The sequence below is a fragment of the Micrasema longulum genome, unplaced genomic scaffold (genome assembly GCF_059751315.1).
Source record: "Micrasema longulum isolate JH-2025_06_02 unplaced genomic scaffold, ASM5975131v1 h1tg000864l, whole genome shotgun sequence".
NCBI classification, from domain to species: Eukaryota; Metazoa; Arthropoda; class Insecta; order Trichoptera; family Brachycentridae; genus Micrasema; species Micrasema longulum.
The window spans coordinates 46,798-72,171 of record NW_028278056.1 but is presented as its reverse complement, the minus strand read 5'-3'; the positions used below and the strand labels follow the sequence as shown (position 1 = coordinate 72,171).

At 32.2% G+C, this 25,374-nt stretch overlaps 1 protein-coding gene across 2 annotated transcripts in view; it reads left to right on the top strand.

The window, feature by feature from the left end:
- The window catches only part of LOC148278536 (voltage-dependent T-type calcium channel subunit alpha-1G-like), a 151,181-nt gene that overhangs the window by 118,832 nt on the left and 6,975 nt on the right, over positions 1 to 25,374 (top strand). The window contains exons 12-27 of one of the 2 annotated variants that reach the window (XM_088231265.1): positions 741 to 1,407; positions 1,947 to 2,156; positions 5,902 to 6,022; positions 14,435 to 14,590; positions 17,049 to 17,183; positions 17,603 to 17,962; positions 18,882 to 19,404; positions 20,206 to 20,405; positions 20,485 to 20,629; positions 20,717 to 21,095; positions 21,174 to 21,366; positions 21,463 to 21,612; positions 22,572 to 22,733; positions 22,829 to 23,047; positions 23,825 to 24,017; positions 24,345 to 24,914. In XM_088231265.1, coding sequence (XP_088087391.1) covers positions 741 to 1,407; positions 1,947 to 2,156; positions 5,902 to 6,022; positions 14,435 to 14,590; positions 17,049 to 17,183; positions 17,603 to 17,962; positions 18,882 to 19,404; positions 20,206 to 20,405; positions 20,485 to 20,629; positions 20,717 to 21,095; positions 21,174 to 21,366; positions 21,463 to 21,612; positions 22,572 to 22,733; positions 22,829 to 23,047; positions 23,825 to 24,017; positions 24,345 to 24,914 — 4,383 coding nt within the window. Of the gene's footprint in view, positions 1 to 740; positions 1,408 to 1,946; positions 2,157 to 5,901; positions 6,023 to 9,685; positions 9,940 to 14,434; positions 14,591 to 17,048; positions 17,184 to 17,602; positions 17,963 to 18,881; positions 19,405 to 20,205; positions 20,406 to 20,484; positions 20,630 to 20,716; positions 21,096 to 21,173; positions 21,367 to 21,462; positions 21,613 to 22,571; positions 22,734 to 22,828; positions 23,048 to 23,824; positions 24,018 to 24,344; positions 24,915 to 25,374 lie in introns of those variants that run through there. The other variant, XM_088231266.1, reaches the window with a different exon arrangement.

The following is a 25,374-nucleotide window of genomic DNA, read 5'->3' as shown; positions in this document are numbered from 1 at the left end:
CTCAAAAATGTTTTCCCTCGGCGGCAATACTCAAAATATTAACCATTATTTTTAATTTGGATATCTAAAAATCAGCCTCGTGGTCTAATGATCAGCGCGTTTGCCTACCATACACAAAAAGCTTCTGGTGAGATTTAGATTCCCAAGATGGCTGACGTGAAATTCAATGTTTTTGACTCGATTGCTACTCTCAGACAAAAATCCTGCAAAGGAAAATAAAGAAGTCTGCTCTGTGATAGTAGTTGGCACATTCGTACTTGAGGCTAACATAAAATATTTATTTATAATATGGTTTTACACTGGAATATTTCATTGTTCCTGGACTGACACCTGAAGGGTAAAACTGATTAACTTATCGTTATTTAACAGGTAATACACTGCAGTTGGTGTATGATTCAGTACTCTGTGCACCACTGAGTGCCAACAGGGAGATGGTGAAGATTAAAACTAATCTTTATAAAATTGAATTTTAAGAATCGACATACGCTGTCATCAATGTACCAATGTAGTGTTTTACGTCTACGTTCTACGTTTGATGATTTGAATATTTCACATTTTCTCAAATTCTTCATATAAAAAGTTTTCTGTCTCGAATCGTTACATTATATTTTAACTATCGTCTTGCAACTAAATATTTTGTTTCTTAATCGCCATCTTGTACATCGGCAATGAAAGAAATAGACAGTTGAGCTGCAAACTTAATAAGATGTAAACTTAATGTAGTAAACTTGAATTTGTAGGTGATGGGAACATTTGGCAACCGAATGCAAACCTTCCAGCACCTAATTCAGATCTGGGTGGTCTGGGTGATGCTGCTATGACATGTCAGGAGCTTCTCGCTCTATCTGGAGCTCTGTCTGCAGCTCTACCGACAGGACAAGTTGCTTTAGACTTCTTTTTTGATTCCCTGACCAAAGGAATAACCAAAAGAAACAGTACCGCTTTACCAGGGCCTAATATCATCCCCTGTGATACTCCACGGCTATCTCCGCCAAACCAGTTACTCCTAGATGAAGATTTCTCATGTTGCGGAGACATGCAACAATTTGAAATAGGATTCGTTCAAAAGAAAGAAAAGAAAACACGATCTGGATTTATGAGAGCAGTGATTAGAACGTACAGATGTTTGAGAGCAGTTTTAGGATTCTCAAGGAAATGGGTTAAGAAACTAGTCGAACATAAGTATTTTCAGCAAGGAATCTTGTTGGCAATTTTGATAAACACTCTCTCCATGGGAATTGAGTATCACAATCAGCCAGAAGAACTCACGGTCATTGTTGAAATAAGCAATGTCGTATTTTCCGCAATATTTGCTGTTGAAATGTTACTCAAAGTAATAGCAGAAGGACCTTTTGGATATATAGCAAATGGTTTTAATGTTTTTGACGGAATCATTGTAGTTTTAAGGTAAGATTTATTTTTGACCTTTTTTTATTTGTTTGACGTTTATTCTGGTTTTAATTAAAATCAAACTATCCTACGATATTGACCTACGTCAAAATTTATTACAAATTATAACCATTGTAATTAGTGTCACACACACATTATTAAATTTGTTTTGAGTGAAGTGCACAGATTATTAAAATTTAATAATTTTGTTGTATTGTGGCATATTTTGTGTATCCTACAAAATAAACTGTTCGTGTTTGCTTCTAAGTGGAAATATGAAATACTTATGATGGACATGATATATATTGATTTCTTAAAACTTTTAAAGCTTTTAGCAATTTCTGCGGATGTCAGTACCTATGCCCAATTTTTTTTTTTGTTACCAAAGGCAGCTTAGTTTTTTGCAAACTATAAAATTTATCTTTTAGAAATAGTAGTTTAAATAAAGTTAAAAACATCGATTTCAAAAATAAAGTCGCCACTCTATTTATCTTATTTATCTTTAACAAGCTTCGTTATCGATTCGAAATTTACTAATATGTTTTGTTGATCACCAGTGCTTTTGAGCTTACGCAGACTTTTCTTGGTGAAAGAGAACAGCAGGGAAGTTCTGGTTTATCAGTTTTGAGGACCTTTCGTCTCTTGAGGATCTTGAAATTGGTTCGTTTTATGCCCAACCTGAGAAGACAACTATTTGTAATGCTGCGAACGATGGACAATGTTGCCATCTTCTTTTCACTTCTTGTTCTCTTCATATTCATCTTCAGGTTAGTATTTTAATTTCTAACTTTGTAGGAATTTCATTTATTTTAATTTTCTTCACGGAAAATATGACTCAATTACTAGACTAGATGACGAGTTGTGTCTCACAACAAATGCGAACTTCAAATCATGGTTTCAGGGTTCGCTACACGCTCTGCCACTGAATTTCGATTTCCGTTTTCTAGAACAGTCATTGGCTCGTTGAAAATGGTCGAAAATCTCAATATAGGCATATGGTATTGTTTACTTTTTAATTTACAACTATTGTTATATTTTTCCTGTAGATAACACCTAATAAATACATTTGTACTATTCTTATTTAAAAAAAACTTCTACTATTTGGAGAAAGTTCGCATGAGCGCGATTGAGGGGATTCATGATAAAACCTTTAATCTTTAAACAATAATAAGATGCTTGTGTTTAGTCCATTTTAAGATTTTTCCTCAATCACCATCATGTAAACAGAACTTTTTAAAAAAGGAATTAAATTGATTATTAAAAGCATAAAACAGAACGCAGTTTCTTTTGAGTTTAAATACAAAGCTTTTAAAAGTTTTTATGTTGGTTCGTAAAATGAACATAAATTTATGCATAAGATAAGTCAAATTATATAAATATAAGCACTTTAACATTAGTAATTTAACTTTGTGAAAATTACGACTAAAGTTCACTGAATTTTAATGGGGTATGCTTGTATGAATAAGGAATGAATATTTTTATATTTTAGGTCCAAAGATGTATCGTTAAGATTCAAAATATAAATATAAGAATTATTTTTACATTATTTATTTAAATTAATTTCAACTAAGTTTTGAATTCAGTTCACAACAATAAAAATTTGTAAAGTCTCTAATAAATACCTACATTATTTTAATATATGATTAAATTTATTGCCTGAATATCGCTGTTTTTACCAATTTAATGAATGGTTGTAGAAATAACAATATTTGCACAGTTAAAATAATGTTTTATTTATTATTTATGGATTTAGTTGAATACTTCGTTCAATAGGTTTCTTTTGAAACTGTGACCAGTTACATTATGTACATAAGTATATTTTCCACGGTCATTCTTTTGAAATACATATTTTGCACGAAATCAAAATCTTGTTTTTTTTACTTGAATTTTTAGCCATACCAGAGATTGAGAAATCATTTTTTTATTGTTTTTTTTTTTTTAAATAAACTTTCGCCAAAGGTTTTAAACTATCTACTAAAATATTTAATGGAATGAAGGGCAAATCAGTATTTCTTAAATTCAAACAAAATTTAAATAAATGATTTCATGCTTCTAACTTCAAAAAATAGTAGTCATACTTGACACCATGAAATAAAAATCATAATTATATGGTACTTTTTTATACGAGTATTTTTACAATGAAATCTGTTAACAATATAAAAATGATATTTTTGAGGCATTTTTTTAATGCGATGCATTTAATACGTTTGGGGTTAAATGCCTCAGGAAGCCTTAATCCAAGTTGCCTCTTCTTCACATTTGCGGGTTCCCGCCGTCCTGGAAGACCGTTGATGACGATCTTTCGGCTTTATTCGGTGAAACCAAGAGACGCGGGATTGACGTGGGAGGAGCCGAGAGTGCTGGCTGGCGATAGGATCTCCGGAAGCGTCTGGTGATGTCCACATGCTCCACTTAGGAACGGATGTGGAAAAAAAAGAAGAAATACGTTTGACGATATCTGCTCCTAAAACATACTTCGGCTTACTGTATTTTTAAGATAGACCTGGGTTTCTAAGGTTCTTCGAAGTTTCCAAAGACTTTGTAAGTTAATCGAAACATAGGATGTGACGTCAAAATGTCAGTGGAACAAAACGCATTCAACTGTACACAGAATTACTCTCGCTTCACGGAATGCGCGGCTTCTGCCAAAATATCAATCATCGTTAATGAGTACCAGTCCACCCACTCTAATTACAATTAGCCTACAGTGATAACTAAGTTAAACTGAGGTCAATATGCAGGTTCGAAATACGGGCCACCAAATATCGCTATCAAACCTGACATAGGGGAATAAAACACGCCGAACGTATGCCGACAAAACACATGAAAATATTTTTAACTTTTAACACAATAAAGTTACGTTAACGACGCCGAGAGTTTTTGAAACTCAAACAATGTAATCCACGGATTTAAACAAAATTAAACAAAACTTGGGCTTATTTTAAGATTTAAATGCGCCCTTTAAAATATTAATTTCAAAATACTAACCCACAAAAAATGAACTACAGATGTAATGTATGCTAGCCGCACATAATAGAATATTTAAACGCACTTACTAAATACGAGTTACCAGTATAAAAATTCAACATCACACTACAATTTGATCAATTCACATATTTAAAAAATACGTTTTCTTTTGTTTAAGAAAACCTCATAAAAATATTACATTTTCATGTTTTCATTAGTTGTTCAAATCTCTTGTCAATTTGATCCAACATAGTATATATATATATAAATATTTTTTTTTTAATATGCAGTCTATACAGATAAAACGTTGATACATTACTGGGTATAGGACACATATATTTTATTTTTTGTGATTGTATTTGCACTGTTCATTTTATATTAATATATTTTAACTGTGCTGTTTGTTCACAGTAAGCAAACTTACGTTTAAAAATGAATAATAACGTAAGATTATGAATTAAAATTCAAGCATTGGGTAGTTTATTTTTTTGAAGTTATTTATGAAACAGCCTTGTTAAATTATAATTCAAACTTTTGCTCATACAAAACGAACATAAATATCGTTCCTTCCGTTCTTACATAACTATTTCAGATACATTACTTTACTATAGGTACTTCTGAATAACCTTTTGAATTTTTTCTTAGTAGATTTTTTAGTACTGTAAGCATACGAAATTGAAATATCTATCAATGTTACCAAAATATTAATGAAGACGAGGAATTTTTTTCTTCACTATAAAACGTCCCATTTTTCGGGTCTCGAAACAATTTTTTTTTCCAACCTGACCGGAACATTGGATATAATTATAAATCATTTCTAAATTGTGTTCCGATATATTTAGTCGGCAAAATGTCTTCCTTCTTGCAAGATAGCGATATATGTGAGTGAAGTTTTTAAAATTCGATAAGAAGAAAATAATAATTACAACTTATGAGATCATCTACGTACAAGTAAACTCTACTGCCACTTGCATATTTTCTCTATGATTTTCTGTTTTTTCTTTTCTTAAACTGACAGAGACCTGCTCTATCTGCTTTTTTGTTCTTGTTTTGCGACTCTCGGTTTGGCAATACGTACGTTTTAATTATAAAACGATTATTTTCATATATAATACCTACATAATCAAAACACTATAACAAAATCTTATCCCTTTTACAGATGTCTAAGTATTGAGCCGTAAAGTAGGTAGGACAAACATTTATTTCTAATTCGCGTTATTTAAACATCAAAATTAAAAGTATCAACGAACGTTTCGACTAAAATAATTATTGGATTATATTTTTATGTGGCCGATGATAAAGCTATTTGATTTTAAAGATGTATTTCAGATTATTATATATGTAAATGATTGTACTTTAAGACAACAGAGTAATGTCGTGTTGACCCCTTCCTTGTGTTTCCCCAATGGAACCTCGCATAGTGGAGTGAATAGTTAAGTTGACCGAGTGCAGCCCACTAACCCCGCGCCTCGTCCCCTGTGTTGCCTCCCGAGTGCATATTGTGCCCACATGTTAATACTGTTGGATGGTCTGACCTGATTGTAGCATCCTCGGGATGAACCTCTTCGGGTGCAAGTTCTGCGATCGCTCACGCGACAATGAGGATGTCGAATGTGACAGGAAAAACTTTGATTCCCTCTTGTGGGCTATTGTGACGGTGTTTCAGGTATTCCTTTACAATAATAAGCAGCTTGACTAACAGGGCCTGGAGCCCGTAGCGATATATAGACACCTCCACAAGCAGACATCTCACTCGAACGAAACATTGTACGTAACTCGGGTTGACACTCGCAGCAAACGTCTAACGCTTCCACACGCAGACATGCATAACCCCGCCATCCTCTCATCTTAACTGGTACGCTACCATATAATACGCCGCGGTACATAGGCCACTCACACTGAATGCAATGTGACTCTAACGCGCTAACTCCACACAAATGTCACTAACCGGTCGGAAAATACCTCGAGTTGCCCACAATACAATCCCCTTCGAGGTAGGTGTTTTGTAAGATTTTGGATTATAGCGTATTTGTAAGGTACAGTAAAAAGTATATTAAATAATAGAGCCAAACAATCGAGTATTTATTTACTTTTTTATTACTGGATGCTTTTCTTCTTATGCATGATGAATTATTTTGATTTCTTCTCTTACTTTTAACAATTTTCCAGGTTATGTCCATTTCCCTCTGTATATATGCCCCGCTTTGATGCATTCTTCATGTACGACTCATTGTATAAAAACCATTCTAACATTGAAGCTATCTTGGCGCTCATTGAATTGCTTCAGTATATTATTCTAGATCGTCCATACTGTATCACTATATTACGTAGTGTGTCGTCGGCGAAATCACTCTCGGCTCATCCAAATTTAAGGTAGAACATGACCGTTATTGTCGGAAAGGTTCATGTTCCTAAAATGTTCCTTAATTCGCAGTGCAGTGAATAGCTGATTACAAGAATTCAACTAAAGAAGATCAGCGGCAACAAGTTCTGGATACCGAAATACCAAAATTATTATTCATTTTTTTATTCGTTCTAGTGTAATATGTACAACACATTGGCATGCGGCATCTTGACAAACACACAAATTGTGCTCAAAAAAATCTATTTCCAAATGCATTTACAAAAAATATTCGTATCTTCTTTTGAACGATATTTTAACATTGTCTGCAATAATGTAATATTGACGCATCTAGCATACATCTACTTACCCTTCATCGTGAATGTATTGTACTGTTTTCAACACGAATGCTATCACTGCCGCCACCTGTCTCTCACTTTTCTCGAGCAATCCCCTACATTCTCCTTAAATACTTAACAATTTTGAGCATCCTTTATGCAAACATCTTCCTGGAATGATGGCAATTCTGTCTATCTTCGCTTTATATTATTTACACTGTTTTCATTTCAAAATTAGCCTCGAACATTATTATTATTTGTTTTTTTCGATGTTATCAAAACAGATATAACAAAACAATATCCCATAATAAATTAAACTGTCGAATTTAGTTCACGAAAGCTTATTGATGAGATAAACAAAATGAATGAGTATAGACTTAATATATACATTAACCAATTCCCGCATAGTAGCCGGTTCAAATGACTATTTGTAAACTGCGTGTCAATATCGGAATATTGGACAGTGTCCATAATAAACATTCCACGATAGTGGCGTAGCGTTCATAATGTTGATAGGCAGTAAATTGAGTTAGTTATCTGCCGATACAACACGTTTCCTAATCAATTCGAACATGTACACACATAATGTTTTAGTACAAAATATCTGACACGATAAAGGTAATGTTCGTATTTTTTTCCGTGTGTCGTATCTAAGGTACTTTATTTGCATAACGCATCTCGATGTCTATTATTTATATACAAATACGGGATTTAATAACATACTTCCTATTTTTTAGTCTGAGTGATTATTATTCATAACTAAATATCTATTAAAGTCATCATGACTTAAGGCATCATATTTTTTATTGCCAACTAATGGCGTGATGGTAAGTTAAAACGACCGTTAATTGTTATTCGTTGCAATAAAAGGCGCATCGCGTACTCCGACGTTTTTAAAATCACTATGAAAAACACTATTTTATTGTCTTGTAAAAATAATTCTCCGCCTGAATAATATTATATCGGTAAAAGTACGCATGGCAGCTATTTCTTTTTAAATAAAAAAAAAAATACATAAGAATATCCCACCTTTCCAAAAAGTTTTGTAATATACACACGTCAAGTGAATCAACAGATTTGACTAAAAACTTAATTTAGGATTTACCGTAATGCAAACATTGTATATTATTTTCATACCAATTTCTAAAGAACATTAAACTCTATAAGACATTTCATAACCTTTACGCCAAAAACCACGAAAAATGTATTATTATTATTTATTTTGTTCATACAATATTGACAATATCGTGTTCTTTGATTTACTTACCTTTGCATTATAAATTATTTTAAAGGTTTATCTACAAAATCCTACAAGCACTATTTCACGGATCTTTAAAGCTGTGTTTTTATTTTTAATTTCTTAAATAATATGTATTTACATATTAATTCAAAACAACAAAATTTTTGGTTTCATATTTTACTAACTTAATGAACCGATATTTAAGCGTCTAGAGGCACAGGCAATACAAAATATTAAATGTATTTATTTACAAATCGTTTGAATCACCCAAACTATATAAGTATTCAACCCCTGTAGGTCCATTTATGCATTATAGTAATAAGCACATGGTTCACACCATCTGGTCTTAATCACGTGATCGTCATATGTATGTGAAATTATGAATCTCACGGTCCCTTTACTAGAGACTAGAGACACTAAAAATGTATGAAACACAACCCACTAGGTCAAAAAATAGACAGCTTGTTTATTTCGATTTGTGGATAGGAAATTAAATATTAAGAGTTCTGTGTTTGTTATCATATAACAAAGGCCAATTTATATAATAGTTGGACAGTATTAGCAACAGATAAATACAATCAGCTGATTTATAACGGTTGTGAGAATATCCGATTGATTTACTGATAATAGGTCATTTCCGTGATTATATATATTATAATCACAACGAGATAAAGAATTAATTCGGATAATCGATTTTGAAATTCTTCATAATATTTCAGGGCGAATTTGACCTTATGCATCTGCAAATTATACAGATAGATTAATATGTATTTCCTTGGTAGTAAATTAAATTAGTAAATTAGTTGTTAATTATATTACACATAGATTTGTCGATCCAAAATGTTTATACATCAATTGTTAAGATGCGTCAAAACATCAATATTATTAATTATGATTTCATTCAATTTCAAGGGCCTTTCCTTGTTGATTGTTTGTATCGTGTGCTAACTAAAGAATAAAACTGTCTTACCGTGACGTTTTCTAGCCGTCATATTTTCACATACAGAATTTTATTGATTTCCATTCTCAATTCTAGGTAAACATAGTTACCTTTTGAGCAATTTATAAAAAAACTATCCCGATCAATACAATATCTTAGTTGTAAATAGTAATTTAATATTATAGCTCATTAGTAACCGTCCCGGATTTCTCTAGAACATTTTGTATTTTTTTAACTTTGTCTCAGCCAATCGATTGTTTCCCTAGCACTTATTTCATTACAATAAATATATCTTCAAAATATGACTAGGTTTTTTTTTACGGCGAAGTATGAAATAAATATAAGGTCGAGAAGGTTTTATCAAAATGGAAACAATTGTTTTAAGGATTCAAATATTTCTAAGCTTTGCATTAAAATTAATACATTATTAACCCATAGTATTAGAACCATGTTTCGTTGTACGCATCATGTATTCATTTTATTCTCCCACACCCTCACACACACACGAAATGGCCGCCGCCGATGACGTCTCTCTACTCGACAAAATGGCGCCGACAGCATTCTCGGCATGTACCTATTCGGTGGTAAGTTTTGCAAGTTTGTCGACGATAACGGAAATGAGAGAGAGTGCACGTGTCCGGAAATAGTGTCGCAACATCCGCGATGCGAATGTGACCGAAAACACTTCAACAATATCCTTTGGGCGACGGTCACCGTTTTCCAGGTATTTTTTCAATTTTCACATATTTGTTAAACTTTGACTCCCTACAAACAATTTATTATTGCATGATCGCGGGCCCTTTAGCATGAGCAAAATCGTCATATTGCCAAATCTTCTGTACATTTCTTCCACCTCCAAGTAATTTGAATTAAACTGCGACGTAATAACACGCGCGATAATTTGTGATTATATTCCAATGCAATGGAGGATAACGCTTCTTAATTGATTAAGCTTAGCCATTTGACGATTTTCACAAAAGGCCCTGTTTAGCTAGAAATCAAATAGAAATTTACTACTTTTACATTTATGTAATGCTGCATGTGTATTATTATTTATTGGTCATGTTTTTTATGGACTTTCATTATGGATATGTAAATTTGTGTTTTTAGCTATTTTCATTTTTATTTGGTACAGAGTCGTCTCAGAAGCATTCGAAAACGTGTAAAATCGTCAAACCATACAAACAGAAAATCTTATTTGTTAGTTCCTGATTTTTATGAAACTACATTTGTATTTTTTTATCAATCAAATGCTGATTAAATTATTGAATGATTTTTTTCCCGATTTAACAAATTTGACTTTTATGTAGCATTTATTTTTTCTAAATTTTCGGAAAAGCTAGTTATTGATTTTAATCCAACGCGGTAGCTTGAGACGACACTGTTTAATATGAAATTTCAATATTAATGTATGAAGGGTTTGTTATTGATTCATAGAAAAACTTAAATCCAAAAATATAAATTTGTTTTTTGTAATGTTCGTAAATTGAAATTAATCGCTTGTACAGAGGTTACAAATTTTAAAAAGCTATTTCTTTGAACTCAAAAAATACACCCTTTATTTTGAAACGTGTTGATCTAAAATTGTATAAAATTAGGTGTCGTAATTTGAGTATACAAAATGTATTAACACGCTTAAAAAGAAAACTAGACACATTGGTAGGTTGGTTAAAAGAGAGTTACGTATTTAAATATTTTTTCGTTTAAAAAATATAGTTTAAAAGCCCCTAACAATAATTGTTTCCTAGCAATAGCTTAGATTAAAACAAACAAAATAAAAAGGCGTTTCTAATTAAACAGTGCATTCTTAAATTATTATCGTAGTAGTATGGACGATTATTTTAATCATCAATAGAGTACAGAAGTTATAAAATAATTATCTAATAAAATTTTCCATTAATTGCATGGTTTTCAAATATAAACGTTTTGCAGATTTACTGTTTTTGTGTTCCTAGATGAAGTTTAAAATTAAAATTTTATTTTGGAGTTTACCTAGTTTTTGTTTAAAATTTATTTAAAAATTGATAATAATATAATATTTTAAATCTTCAAATTATTCAACCTAAAAATTAATTTCGGTTTTTATTTAAAAACTAGATACATTCGTTCTTACTAATGATGCGAACATATTCGTTTTCAAACGAGTGAATTCACGTTTGCATTTCACATTTACATTTTAGACAAAAAACATATTCATTTTCAACAATCTTTTCACATACACAACTCCCCAAAAAACGTTTGTAATACGATGTAAAGAGAATAATTTCATGACAGAAAACACATAACATGTTTTCAAGCATTCATTGTTGAAGCATTGAGCGATATATACTCTTAAATATAAAAGGATTTCTTTAATTAAACCACCATTAATCTATTTTATCCATTTACCACGTTCTATCCGTCACGTCGCGCCGTAGTGTTCAACTTATCAGTATTTCAGATTATCATTCTAAAGTCAAAAAAATACTCAGTTTTTTGGAACCTTATATTGAAAATATTATTATCTCATAGTAAATATTCATTCAAATATCATACCTATATTTTTTTTATAAGTCAACTACATTCAAACAACTTCAGTACGACTGCAAAACGTTATGTAATTACAACTTCAAACTTCCCTTACAATTCATATTACACTTTTAATACTCTACTCTACACCGCACATACTTTGTCGCTAAACTTTTACAAAATATACAACAAAACATTGATTATTCTTCACCTGATTTACAATCTTATACTGATACAATTTTATATACATCACCAATACTATTATATTTATAACACCTGTATATATTAATATATAATTTCCGTTGTTAATGCTAACAGTGACACCATGAATGTTAACTATTTTCTGTGTCGATGTGTAATTTTGCAATCACTTTGATATTCGTTTGATGTCTTTACTTTATTTTGATTGCTGGTTTATTTTAAATAAAGAATCGTGATATTTTTAAACGTGAATTTTGGAAAGAAAAGTTAGAAATTTTATAGCTTCGCAATGTCTTTTAAAAGATACCCAACTTAAAAGATCATCAAAATTATTGAATTGTTTATTAATATGTATGTATAATTACGCTGTGTCCGAGTGGATAAAGAATACAGTTTTGTGGGCGAAATAGAACCAGAACCCTGGACGAGTGTTTTCGTCTCGATAGCTACTCTCGGGTGCAAATCCTGAATAATGAAATCAAATGGAGAAAAGTCTGCCTCATGGTGTAATGGTTGACGCGTTCACCTACCATTCTTGAGGTTTTGGGTTTGATTCTTGACACGACGGACTGTGAAACATTGATTTTGAATTTATTTTGAACTGCAATATTTAATTGTTCCTAGACTGGCACCAGCAAAAATGCATTCAAAAGTGAATTTTCCCACACGTGCTCTTTCCAAAATAGATGGCACAGAAATTCCATTCATGACTTCAATCGCATTTCCATTTAGGGTGGCGCGATCAGGTTAACGAAGTTAGTCGTAAACTTTATAGTAGTTTGCACTCACTTAAAAGATTGCAGAATTTCTCGCCAATTAATGTTAAGCAAACATTAGTCCAGAGCTTGCTTCTTCCACTTCTTGACTATGCGGATGTATGTTACCCAGATGCTAACTTTGAATTGCTCGATAATTTGGAACGATTGCAGAATGTTTGTATACGTTATATCTTTAATCTTCGCAAATTCGACCACATAATCGAATATCTCAGTATCAGGCATAGAAGAAACATTTTCATTCTATCACTTCACAATATTTTTAATAATCCGATTTTGCCTGTTTATCTGAGAGAGCTCTTCCAACTTCTATCACAACATGGACTATCTCTTTGTTTTAGTAACGAGAGAATCCTTTTAATACCCTTTCAACGCTCTAATTTTCTTGCCTCCTCTTTCACAGTTGTAGCTGCTCGACTGAGGAAAAATCTGCCAACTAATATATGATATATAAGTTTTTCCTTTCTCTTTCTTCTTTCCTTCGCATCTCCCCTTCTCTTTTCATAGTAAAGTGACAATTTTTTTTTCAGTTAATTTTTGTTTTTAATTTGATAGAAAATTTTAAGATTCAGTATAATTCCTTAGAATATGTCCATGTGTTAATGAAAAGGCATACTGTAAATGAAAATCGAATTTCATTCAGTTTTGTGAATTGGCAAATATTTGAGAAAGGATAGGAATTTGGAATGGATACCTACCTTTAATATGGTCTGAATGTTCTTCAATTTCTGTCGCTGGATGACAAAATGAAATGTTTTCCACGACGCGCGACGATTCCAACCACTCTTTATCCGATTTTATGTCAAGTCAAAAATGTTGTATTGTTTTTGTTCTAAATCCAAATCTTCTTATTTTGAATATCTTCTATCTTGATGTTAGGTAGGTACCATAAGGATGGGTCAAAGGAAGGATGGGAACGAAAGGTAATCGGCCAGGAATAGTATCGATAAATGCTGTTATTTACTAAACACCATATACTTGTAATTTTCTCAAACTGAACGGTTTGTGTAGCCGGGAAGAAATTTCTTTGAGGCAATTTGCCCGCTCTTATATGTATATTTGGCATATGTATATAATGTGTTAAATAAACAAATAAATAAGCGTTACCTTCATGTAACAGATGATCGAACTAAACTTAATTTGATTTACTAATGCCGTGCCCTATGGGTATGCCTACTAACTGTGAAAAGAGGAATGATGATTTTATATAAACTGCTACGATATTTTAATGCATTTATATTTTTTCGCTTGCATTCAGTGTAAATGACTAAGATTATTTCACATTTAAAATAACAGTTTAAACATTGAAATTTAAATAACTTTGTTGAGTGAATACATGTTTTGACTCCGCATACTAATTTTTAAATCGTCTACTATAGGTAGATACTTGATTTACCTTCATAAAATACACAATTAAAAAACGCCTTTTCGTACATGGAATAGGCAATTAGCACAGCACCAAAGCTGCGAAACCAGTCGACGTTTTCCAAAATGTCGCGACATTAATTACAAAATATCACGAATCTTTATTTATAAAATTAATCTTAATTAACCTCTCCAATATTTTTTATTAATCAGTTTTCATATTTTATTATCTGACACGGGTACTCCCAGTTTCCAGTGATTAAACTTTTACTTTAAAAAAAATATATTTCACGTTGATATATTAACTTGATGTTTCAATAAAAAAAAAACGCATCTTGAGTCGGAAATGAAATTACTTATGATTTCCAGATATTAACCCAAGAAGATTGGAACATAGTTTTATTTAATGGAATGGAAAAAACTAGTCATTGGGCTGCACTGTATTTTGTGGCGTTGATGACATTTGGAAATTATGTTCTCTTCAACTTGTTGGTCGCCATTTTGGTTGAAGGTTTCAGTTCAGAGGTTAGTACCCCATACAATTACAAACGTATAATATGGCTCACGGCGGTATTTTGACAACACAAACCCCAAGATTTACCACATTTCATTTAGTGATAATCATTACAATTAATACGTATGGTTTAGTTGAATATATTTCACTTCGTAGTTCAGTAATTTTAAAAAGGTATGTATATTTGTTAATAAACTATCACAAAATAAATATATATCGTATTATCCTCGCTATGATTTTTCAAAGTTTTTCAATTTTGAAATTAATCCGCCCGTGACGTCGCGAGTTCAAGTCGGAGAGTTTTCCTGACATTTAAAAGGAGAACCATGTACCTGTCAAAATACGCTAAACGTTGAAGAACATGGCTACCTGGGAACCGGAAATCTATCACGACACATGACAACGCAATAACTGATTTATTATTACTCTCTTGAGCCTGTGACATTTCAAAGTAGTTATTTGTTATTAAAACCATTTTTTTTCATACATATTAGAGAAACTTCGCCGCGCAATTAAATGCTCTAATTTTTATCACGTGTAAGAAAACATTTTTGATTTGAAATTTCCCGTAGCATTGAACTTCTTCATTACAATTGTTTAATATGGCTTACGGCGGTATTTTGAGAACAACACAAACCCTAAGATTTACCACATTTCATTTAGTGATGATCATTGTAATCAATATGTATGATTTAGTTTAATACTTGACTGTTAATAATTGTTCATCGCAGATATTGTAATATTATATAATAAATATTTTCTGTTATTTTTAAATTCTACCTTAATTACCTATATAAATTTCAAAATCCATAGGTCGTCATTAGTCGTGAGTTATGAGACGGATTTGTGATTCATGTTTATTTTTTACTAATTTCTAAAATATGGAAATTGAAAAATCATCGATTAATAAACATTAAATTTATTATTATCACCGTGAGTTTATTAGATATCATTTATCAAATATTCCTTTTGAAATAAAGTTTTTTTTTATTCTAGTGAAATTAGTTAGTTAAGTATCATAATTTTCATAACAAAACACTTCCTAATTCCATATTTCCGCAAATAAACGAGAACTCTTTGGAAAACTTTCAACTGTACAGGTTCTCATTGCAAGTGAATTATTTTGTTTCTGTTTAATATGACCTATTTTAGTAACAAGTTGAAAAAATACTACAGAAACTTTTCTATTAAATTACTTACTTAGTCATTTAAATACTGTTAGTACTTCGATTGCGCCGCTGCGCCGGCGACGGGGTCATTTTAATATATGTCTTTATTTTTCTTTCATCGCTGCAATTTTTCTTTGAAAACTACACCGATCGACCGTATGCGGGATATAGGAAAATAATTAAATAAATCTTGCTAGGCATATAAATACGTAAACTCAAGCCATCTTGCTTCAAGCGATACCAATCCATCAATAAAAATCGATTGTAAAACTTTTAATAGTTAGTAGTACATGTACTTCGGATTTTGGCATTAAATTTCATGTCTATTTACTTTTTTGCGAACAATAATTCCTGTTTAATAAAATTATTATTTATTTATATTTTTTGTTGTGTACCTAATATAAAATAACACTTCGATCACTAGCTAGACAGTAAAACATTGTCGAAACAATAATTATTAGCTTTTACCAGCGGCTTCGGATGCGTGGCATTACGGAAAAATATAGTTATGTAGTAAAAATACTTTTTCCGATGGAATAATAAATATTTTCGGGATAAAAAGTAGCCTGTATCTATTGCTAGTTTTCTAACTATCGCTATGAAAATACGATGATCCGTTAGTCTATGGCGGCAATGTAGCACCGTCATTCTATTTTAATATTAATTCATTTTTCCACTAATTTTTTTCCAAAGGAGTGATATTTTTTTAGGATAAAGAGTAACTTTTTATGTTTGTCAGCTCTTCTGCTATTTCTATACAAAAAATCACGTCTATCGGTCGCTTCGTCGTGACATGATAGAAAAATTTTTTTTTCCCTTTTTTTTTTCGAGGAAGTGATATTTTTTCGGGGTGAGCCTGCTCACCTCTCTGGCTATATTTATGCTAAAAATCACGTTGATCGGTTGCTCCGTTGCAACGTGAAGGAAACACAAACACACATATAAACACACGTTTGCATTAATAATATTAGTATGGAAGTACATGAATACCTATGTAAGGAAAAATATCAATTAACGAAGAAATTTAAAAAGCAATAAAATAATAGTGTTTCCTACCAATAAAATTAGAGTAATATGAATAGAACCTATAATTTAGTCTGGAAAATGTAAGGTTAATGTAGAAAAGCACATTAAAAGTGTTAAAATAGACCTTTACTTTACACTTAAGCTGTTGTAGGCTTTGAGGCAGGTAAAGTGTATTAAAATATTCTAGTTTATTATTTAGGCAATGGCAGTTGAATCGACTGACATTATATTACGCATAAATACCTGAAAAATGTAATTCCACGCTATTTTTCAGAGAAACGAAAGACGAGAAAGGGAGCAAAGAGAACTCGCCAAGTCAAAACTTTCAGCTGAATGTTTCTCTGACAATAACGAACTGCCTTACGACGAATCCCGATCAATATCCGAATCCAGCGATAGTTTTACGCAGGTAAGATGAAAATAATGCAAGGGTGCATAACGAATATTCGTATTTTATTACCAATCTAACAAATTAATAGTCCATGAGAGAATTTTTATAATATGTAATTAAAACCATATTCTGAATAGCAAAAATGAAAAGAAAAGAAATGCCGATAAAACAATGAAATAGTGGGAAATGGAAATAAAAGAAATGACAAGGAGTGGTAGATAGTGAACAAAGGATAGTGGGAGTGTAAAATTGCATTTTATTAACGAAAATAGTGAACATCCGTACTGCCTACCTACGCAATTTTCACATTTATAATTTTTCTACCTCAATGCGATGGATCACCGTGTTGGAGCATTTCTTAAAATCACTAAGCAATTTCGCAAGGGAATAAAACGTTTTTGTATTTTTTTTACATTATTTGTTATAAAACGTTCCAGCATGAAATCAAGAACCAGTGGCGTTCTGCGGATGACATCCGAAAAGTCAAAGAATCCAACGGCCACCGCGAAAGAGCGCAGCAAACCCAGCACTCCAGTGGTGGAAGGCCGCGTCACCGCTGCCGTCAGTCCAAGAAGACGAGACCTGAAGACACCAAGTGCAACATCCAGAAAGAGTCGCTCATGCTGCAGCAAGGAGGTCAGCAGCCCCTGCCTATCATCACCACGACGGCGGCCACCCCCCAAGACTCCCCCAATACCACGCTGGAACCGGGGGCTTCGTTCAGGGAATTCAATTACAACTACACCTTGTCTCATTCTTCATTACTCGACAGCTTGGACTCGATAGACAGAACTTCGGTAAGTATTGTATTTCAATATTTTCAATAGCTATGTCTATCTAAATACAACATCTCCACAATATATTTGATAGCACAATGTTTTTCAAGCTGTGTGTAGCGACCCTCGCCAGGAGGGTCCCGGTTGCGAGCAAGGTAAAAGTAGAAAGCTAAAACTTTTGGGTCCTTTACTACAAAATAAAATGATTTCAATGAGAAGGATGTGCTCATTAATTTTTAAGAGTTTTTCGAATCGTTGTTTTATTTTTGAAATGCAAATAACCAAATTATTTTCCATTTGTAGTATACGTAGATTTTCGTGTCCGATACTAATATTTTTTTTTTAAAACACGACACTGGCAAAAGAAGTATGATTTTGTTACTACATAATATGCTGTTTTTTTTTCAAATTTCTATATTTTTTTCACGAATAAAGAGTTTGTTATGTAGTAGATAGGAATTAATATGCCCAAAAATTGCCAATGATACAGGCAACACTATTGACTGTGGCGCCCAGTGGCGCCCTGCCTATGATTCTAGAGAAACTGGGAACTAACGCCATCTTTCAACCAATGACACTTTATTCTTTGTGAATTTTAATGTTAATACTTTAATCAGAATTCGTTAGTACCTAATTTAAAAATATGAGCATATTTCATGCCAAAAATATTTGTACATAGATTTTTTTTTTTGAGAAGGGACCAGTTTGGAAATAAAATAATTACCCAAATTTTATACTCTTCTCAAAAAAATTTGTCTCCGTCTATGTTGATAAATGTATCATTCACAAGTGTGTATTTTAAATGCAACATTTTACTTAGGAAATTATGTTGAGAATAATTATTTACTACCTACCTATGAAATTTTTTAACATAAAATGAGAAGCAACTACTAATTTCTCTTTATTCCATTTTGTAAACAATTGTTGTGGCTTTTTACAGTGTACCAGCATACCAGGTCTACTGAAACCACCCAACAGTTTTTCACTGACATTACATTCCGCAAGCCGAGCAAAAAACGTCACATCATCAATAAAATCAGATAAAGAAAAGCAGTCGCCCGGAGATATTAGAACAATGAACGGACAAGATAAATTACCAATACCCAAGCCACCAATCTCAGGATCTATTGAAAAGTTAGACCGGCTGGTTTCTAGTTATTCTCCTAGCCAATATGAAAAAAACATCCAACTGACCAAGAGCTCGCTAGAAAAAGACATACGCATACCTTCCCACAATAGTAATATCAGCACTTCTGACAAATCCAGCCTTTTGAATGAAAAAAAACAACTGAGTAACTCTGAGGAAAATCAGCTGATAAACGGAGGTAATTGTAAGATTCAAAGAGGATATAGTTGGAAGCTTACGAGGCCTAGTCTTAGAAGAAAAAACTCCCATACTAAGCACAGGAGTGGGTCTGACTCGGATGCCATTATTATATTAAATAATGGCCGGGACCATTCAAGTAAGTAGAATAAGCGAATCAGGGCCCAGCAGTATCCTTAAACATATTTTTAATGTGAATAACAGAATCTCTGCTGTAGTTCTTCCAAGATATTGTTCTTTTACTATTAATTTATGTCAATATTTTTGTAGGTTTGACAAAATATTGGAAAACTGCTGACTATGATATTATGAAAAAAACTTAGATATTATTATTTTTCAAACCTTTACACTCTAGATTGTAAAGTAAAATTGTTAGAAGGATACTCGCTATCTGTTATTACAAAAAATAAATTGCACATTTACAGCAAGAATAAAAGACTGATATAAGACTTAGTCTTTGTACATTTATCAATAATAAGTTAGTAATATTATGTAGTTTGAATCGGGGCTGTGATTAACGCTATCTTCATCGGTAAATATTAAGACGATATAAAGTAAAATTAATATTTATTTATGAAAGTGTGTATTTGTATGAAAATCTTAAGTATCTTCTTCCATGTTTTTAAAAAAATCTATTCGTATTATACAGAAAATTTCATTTTACTCGGTATATAATACCATTGTAGGAATATTGCCATTTGCTCCGTAGCTTAAATATCCACTCTACCACAATATAATTCCTGTTTTTTACAACAGTTATTGAAACGAGTTTGCAATTGAAATAGTTTCTTGTACCACAAAAATTAAAAAACTACACATCTATCAAAATCAGCGAGCCTGTTGTATTGAAGCTTTGCAATTAGTTGTTGCTTGCTATACTGCTTACAAGCACACATTATTAATTACAAAATTAAATACAATTAACATTTATTTCCTTCAGCTTCGGGAACAAATTTCCAACACGGTCTTAGAAAAAATGATGTGTTACTCCAATCCACAAATCGAATCCAAAATGACACACATGGAGATACACCTAACAATAAATCAACTAAAGGAATTTCTCCACAAAACAGTTTTAAAGGAGTTTCACCACAGAATTCTATTAGAAGTAGAGCATCCACATACAGTGCTGTACCTCAGGTAACCTGTTACACTTATGTAGATAAGAAGATAATATTTATTTTATACAGTTTTTTTTATAAATTGATGTTTCCCGTAGGTTGCATGGGCAGGAGTAACATCACAAGGCCCCGTTCAAAAATCAAACCTCCCAACAAAAATATTGTACCCTAACCAGCATCGTCAAAATATGTCGCAAAGATTAGCACATCACAGACTTTCTCTTACACCTGATCTTCTTACAGGTAAAGTAATTGATTTATAAACAAATATTGGAAGTACTAAAATTTATTAATGACAGATATATTTTCAAAATATAATTTTCATTACAGGCTGTCATCCTCCGATTGAAAATAATAATGAAAAACAACTAAATGAGATGAAAGTGCAAACGATACAAAATCAGCAACAGTTAAATACAATGTCTCCGCCCAAATCATCCAACATTTTGATTTCAAGTCTTGGACCCCCAAATGAAAAGGAAAAGACTGATAATGGAAGTTCAAATCCATTGCCAAATATTAAAAATATCAGGGATGATTTCAACTCGACGGCAAATAATAATAATGGAAATATGAATCTGGCCGGTTCGTTGAGTCAGCATCGAACAAGTAATTCAAAACTAAAAGACCTATTCAGATTTCTTGAACCAAAAGGGTGCCTTAAAGAGAGAGACGACTTTGCACTTTATTTATTTTCTTCTAATAATAGGTAAGATTCTATATTAATTGACTGGAGTTTAATTTTTCTAACTGAATTGAATACCTAATAAGATGGTCTATTTTGCAGATTTCGTCGTCTCTGTGTATGGATAGTAGAGAGAAAATGGTTTGATAATGTCATCCTTCTCTTCATAGCATTGAATTGCATAACCCTTGCAATGGAAAGACCAAACATTCCTCCCACAAGTACTGAAAGAGCATTCCTAGCAACAGCGAATTATGTATTTACTGGGGTTTTTGCTTTAGAGATGTTTGTCAAGGTAAAATAAAACAGCATGTAGATGATGTAGATCATAATCTATTTTATGTTATTCTGTGAACCGTTTCAACAGAATTAAAGTATGTCTTTTTTTTAGGTGGTTGCTTCAGGCATGTTTTATGGTCCAGACGCATATTTTACATCTGGGTGGAACATTATGGACGGTTCTCTTGTCATTATATCAATAATAGATCTTTTGATGTCTCTCTTATCAGAATCCAGTCCTAGAATATTCGGAATACTCAGGGTTTGTACATATCAAATCTTTTTATATTAAAATTGTCATTGATCAGGGAAAAGGTTGAACTAAAAATGTATACACACTAAATTTAATCAAATAACCAAAAAGAAAGTTCAGTGCTACGGGAAATTGGATATGAAAAAGTTCTCTTAGACACAGTAAAAATTGGAACATTTAATGAGGAAGTTCAGTGTTTTTTTTTAATTTGTTAATAGACTATTAAACCAAGCCAAAAAAAATGTTTTTCAACTTTTATATATAATATTCGCGTTGTGATTTTTTAAAGTTCTGTATTCCTGAAATAACTCCGCATGTGACGTCAGAGGTTCTCTTCTGATTATCCTCGATCAGTTTGGCCCATCGGTCCATTGACGGCAAGCAAACCGGAAACCTTCCATGACTCTCTTATCATTTAGTTGATTCATATGAACTAGAGACGCCATTCAAAGTAGTTCGTTTTTGTGAAAATATATAAAAAAAATTTCATACGTTTTCAGGAAACTTGCCATACAATTTAATGCTCCAATTTTTACCGCGCGTAAGAAAATATTGATTGTATCCAATTTCCCATAGCGCTGAAGTTCCTGTGAAGAGAAGTGTCTCAAAAATGTATGAAAAAATTAATAAAAATGAATTACGTCACAAGTTCTTCTGCATTAATCAATGATAGTGCTGTAACGGATTTCCAGTTCCCGGAAAGCCAACTCACCAATCAGCAGAACCCATTGACGAGAACTTGTGACGTCACGGACAAAGTAATTTCAAAATCACAAAATCGCTGATATTATGATACATACATGTTTTTTTTATTTTTTATTTTGGCTTAGTTTGATAGTTGATTGATGATTTGTCTATTAACAAATAATAAAACCCACTTTTTCATTGAGCTAAAATATTCAATTTGTTAGTTATGTTTTTATGGATAATAGCATCAGATTATTTATTGTATGCTTAATTTATTTTAGGTATTCCGGCTGCTCCGGTCACTACGTCCGCTTAGAGTTATAAACCGAGCACCCGGGTTAAAGCTTGTTGTGCAAACACTACTGTCTTCTTTAAGACCTATTGGAAACATAGTGCTCATTTGCTGTACCTTTTTTATAATATTTGGAATTCTGGGTGTACAGGTAATGAAAACACTATGATTGAAAAATGAAATTACATATTTTGTATTTCCTTTCATAGAATTGTACTAACAGCCAAACCATTTTTACTCTTTTAGCTGTTCAAAGGTGCATTCTTTTACTGTGAAGGTGAAAACATAAAAGGTGTTCGTAACAAGACAGAATGTTTGGCGATTGATGGAAACGTTTGGATAAATCGAAAGTATAATTTTGATGATCTAGGAAAAGCGCTAATGTCACTATTTGTTCTAAGTTCCCGAGATGGTTGGGTAAACATAATGTATACTGGTCTTGATGCGGTCGGAGTTGACCAGCAGGTATGTACTTTCATATCATTTTTAAGTAGGTACCTAAATATGCTCTACAAATAAAAAATTATAAATTAGAATGGATTAATACAAACCTATTAATACACATAGACACGTCCTGAGCCCTCAAAAATGATAGACACTTATCTGATGCCCAATGCGTTTAGTCGTTTATTGCCGGGTGACTTGAGCTTGTCGTTTATAATAAATATGAAACCAAAATGCTTGCTTGTGTCATGAAAACGTGTAAAACCCGTTCGGCAGTAAACATTTAAAAAAAGGTTTATGTAACTATTCATTGGGAAGTATTTGTTTATAAGTTTTAAAAAAAAAAGCTTAAAATAATTGATATTCAAATATAAATATTATTTATTTTAAATGTCAACTACGCCTAGTGGCACAATAGCGAACCTCTTCTTTCTAACAGGGTTGTACAGGTAGGAATACGGTTTTAAAAATATAATAAATGTTAGTTAATATTATTACCCAGTAGAAATAAATGAATGGGTAGAAATTAAAGGAATTTAAGGAATGAATCTGATTGGGATCCAGAAAAAAATAATGTTCCGAAACATTCATATATGAACTTTTTTACATACCGAAAATGGGTATTCTCCCAGTTTTTATATTATATGCAGTCTCCTCGAATGCAGCTCTGATTTAAATAAACAAAGTCGTATGTGTGTATTAATAGGTCGATGGAGAAGATATAATAAATAATCAACTTTATTCATCATTCTTTGGGCAATTTTTTTTTTCAATATAATTCATGATTTGTAATTCTAGCCGATCGTTAACTACTCAGAATGGAGGCTATTATACTTCATAGCATTCATTCTTCTGGTGGGATTCTTCGTTCTGAACATGTTTGTGGGAGTCGTAGTGGAGAACTTTCACAGGTGCCGAGAGGAACAAGAAAAAGAGGAAAGAGTTCGAAGAGCAGCCAAGAGAGCATTACAAATGGAGAAAAAGAGAAGAAGTAAGTATTAAAATACAAAATCATTAAAAACAAAACTTTAAAGAGCTTAATTTAACTTCAAATACTTGATACCAAAGTGAATAAATTAAAATCGTAATGTTGCATGTTTTTTTGGCATTTAATTTGTTGAATACCAATAAAATTTGTAATAAATAATTACTACACTGTTCTTTATGCATAAGGATTTTATTGTTTTTTTTATTATGTTTCGGATATTCTGTGTATCTGAAAGATGTGTAATTTAAAAAAAAAAAAATGTTGTATTTCATTACATAAATAATTTAATAAAAAATCATTGAAATTCAATACCAAACATTTTTGTTGCAGAAATGCACGAGCCCCCTTACTATTCAAACTACTCCCAAGGAAGACTTTTCGTTCACAATGTTGTAACATCAAAATACTTTGATCTAGCCATAGCTGGAGTGATTGGCTTGAATGTCGTATCAATGGCTATCGAATATTATCGTATGCCTGCCGCTTTAGAATACACATTAAAAATATTCAACTACTTTTTCACGGCTGTCTTCATCCTCGAGGCAATAATGAAATTAGTAGCGATAGGTTTCAAAATATACCTTAAAGACAAGTGGAATCAATTGGACGTTATTATAGTGATCTTATCTATAGTGGGTATAGTTCTAGAAGAATTACAGAGTAATATTATTCCGATTAATCCTACTATTATGCGGGTGATGAGAGTTCTGAGGATAGCGAGGGTTTTGAAGTTGCTGAAGATGGCTAAAGGCATAAGAGCACTGCTGGACACAGTTATGCAGGCTCTGCCTCAAGTAGGAAACTTGGGTCTACTGTTTTTCCTGCTGTTTTTCATATTTGCAGCTCTCGGTGTAGAATTATTCGGGCGACTGGAATGTTCGGAAGAAGTTCCTTGTCAAGGTAAGCAATTCCGTTTTTAAATTTAACAATATAAATGTTTGTCTAATTCATTGCGTGTTATTGATGTTTTTAATTTCAAAATGAAAAAGATATTTGCGTCGAGAAATTAAAGAAATAATTCAAGCGCGGACAACACAGTATTTCAAAGTGATCAAAGTTGACATCAATTCAAAATAGAGGTCATAATTAAAATTGGTTCTATAAAAAGTAGATGACAAAACTTAAAGGTGACTCCACACGCTCGCCAAGCGTCAACAAGCGCAAGCGTGAGTATTAGGTTTGGAACAGTGTCGCATTCACAAGCGTGTGGATGCTGACGTTTGGTTTGCGTAAGCTTGCCAAGCTATTCGCCAAGTGGCAAGGTTGTAGATCTACCACAATATATGTGTTTAGCTACCCTGTACTGGTATAAGTATAAAACTAATTATCTTGCATTTATGTTAAAATTATCAAGATACAA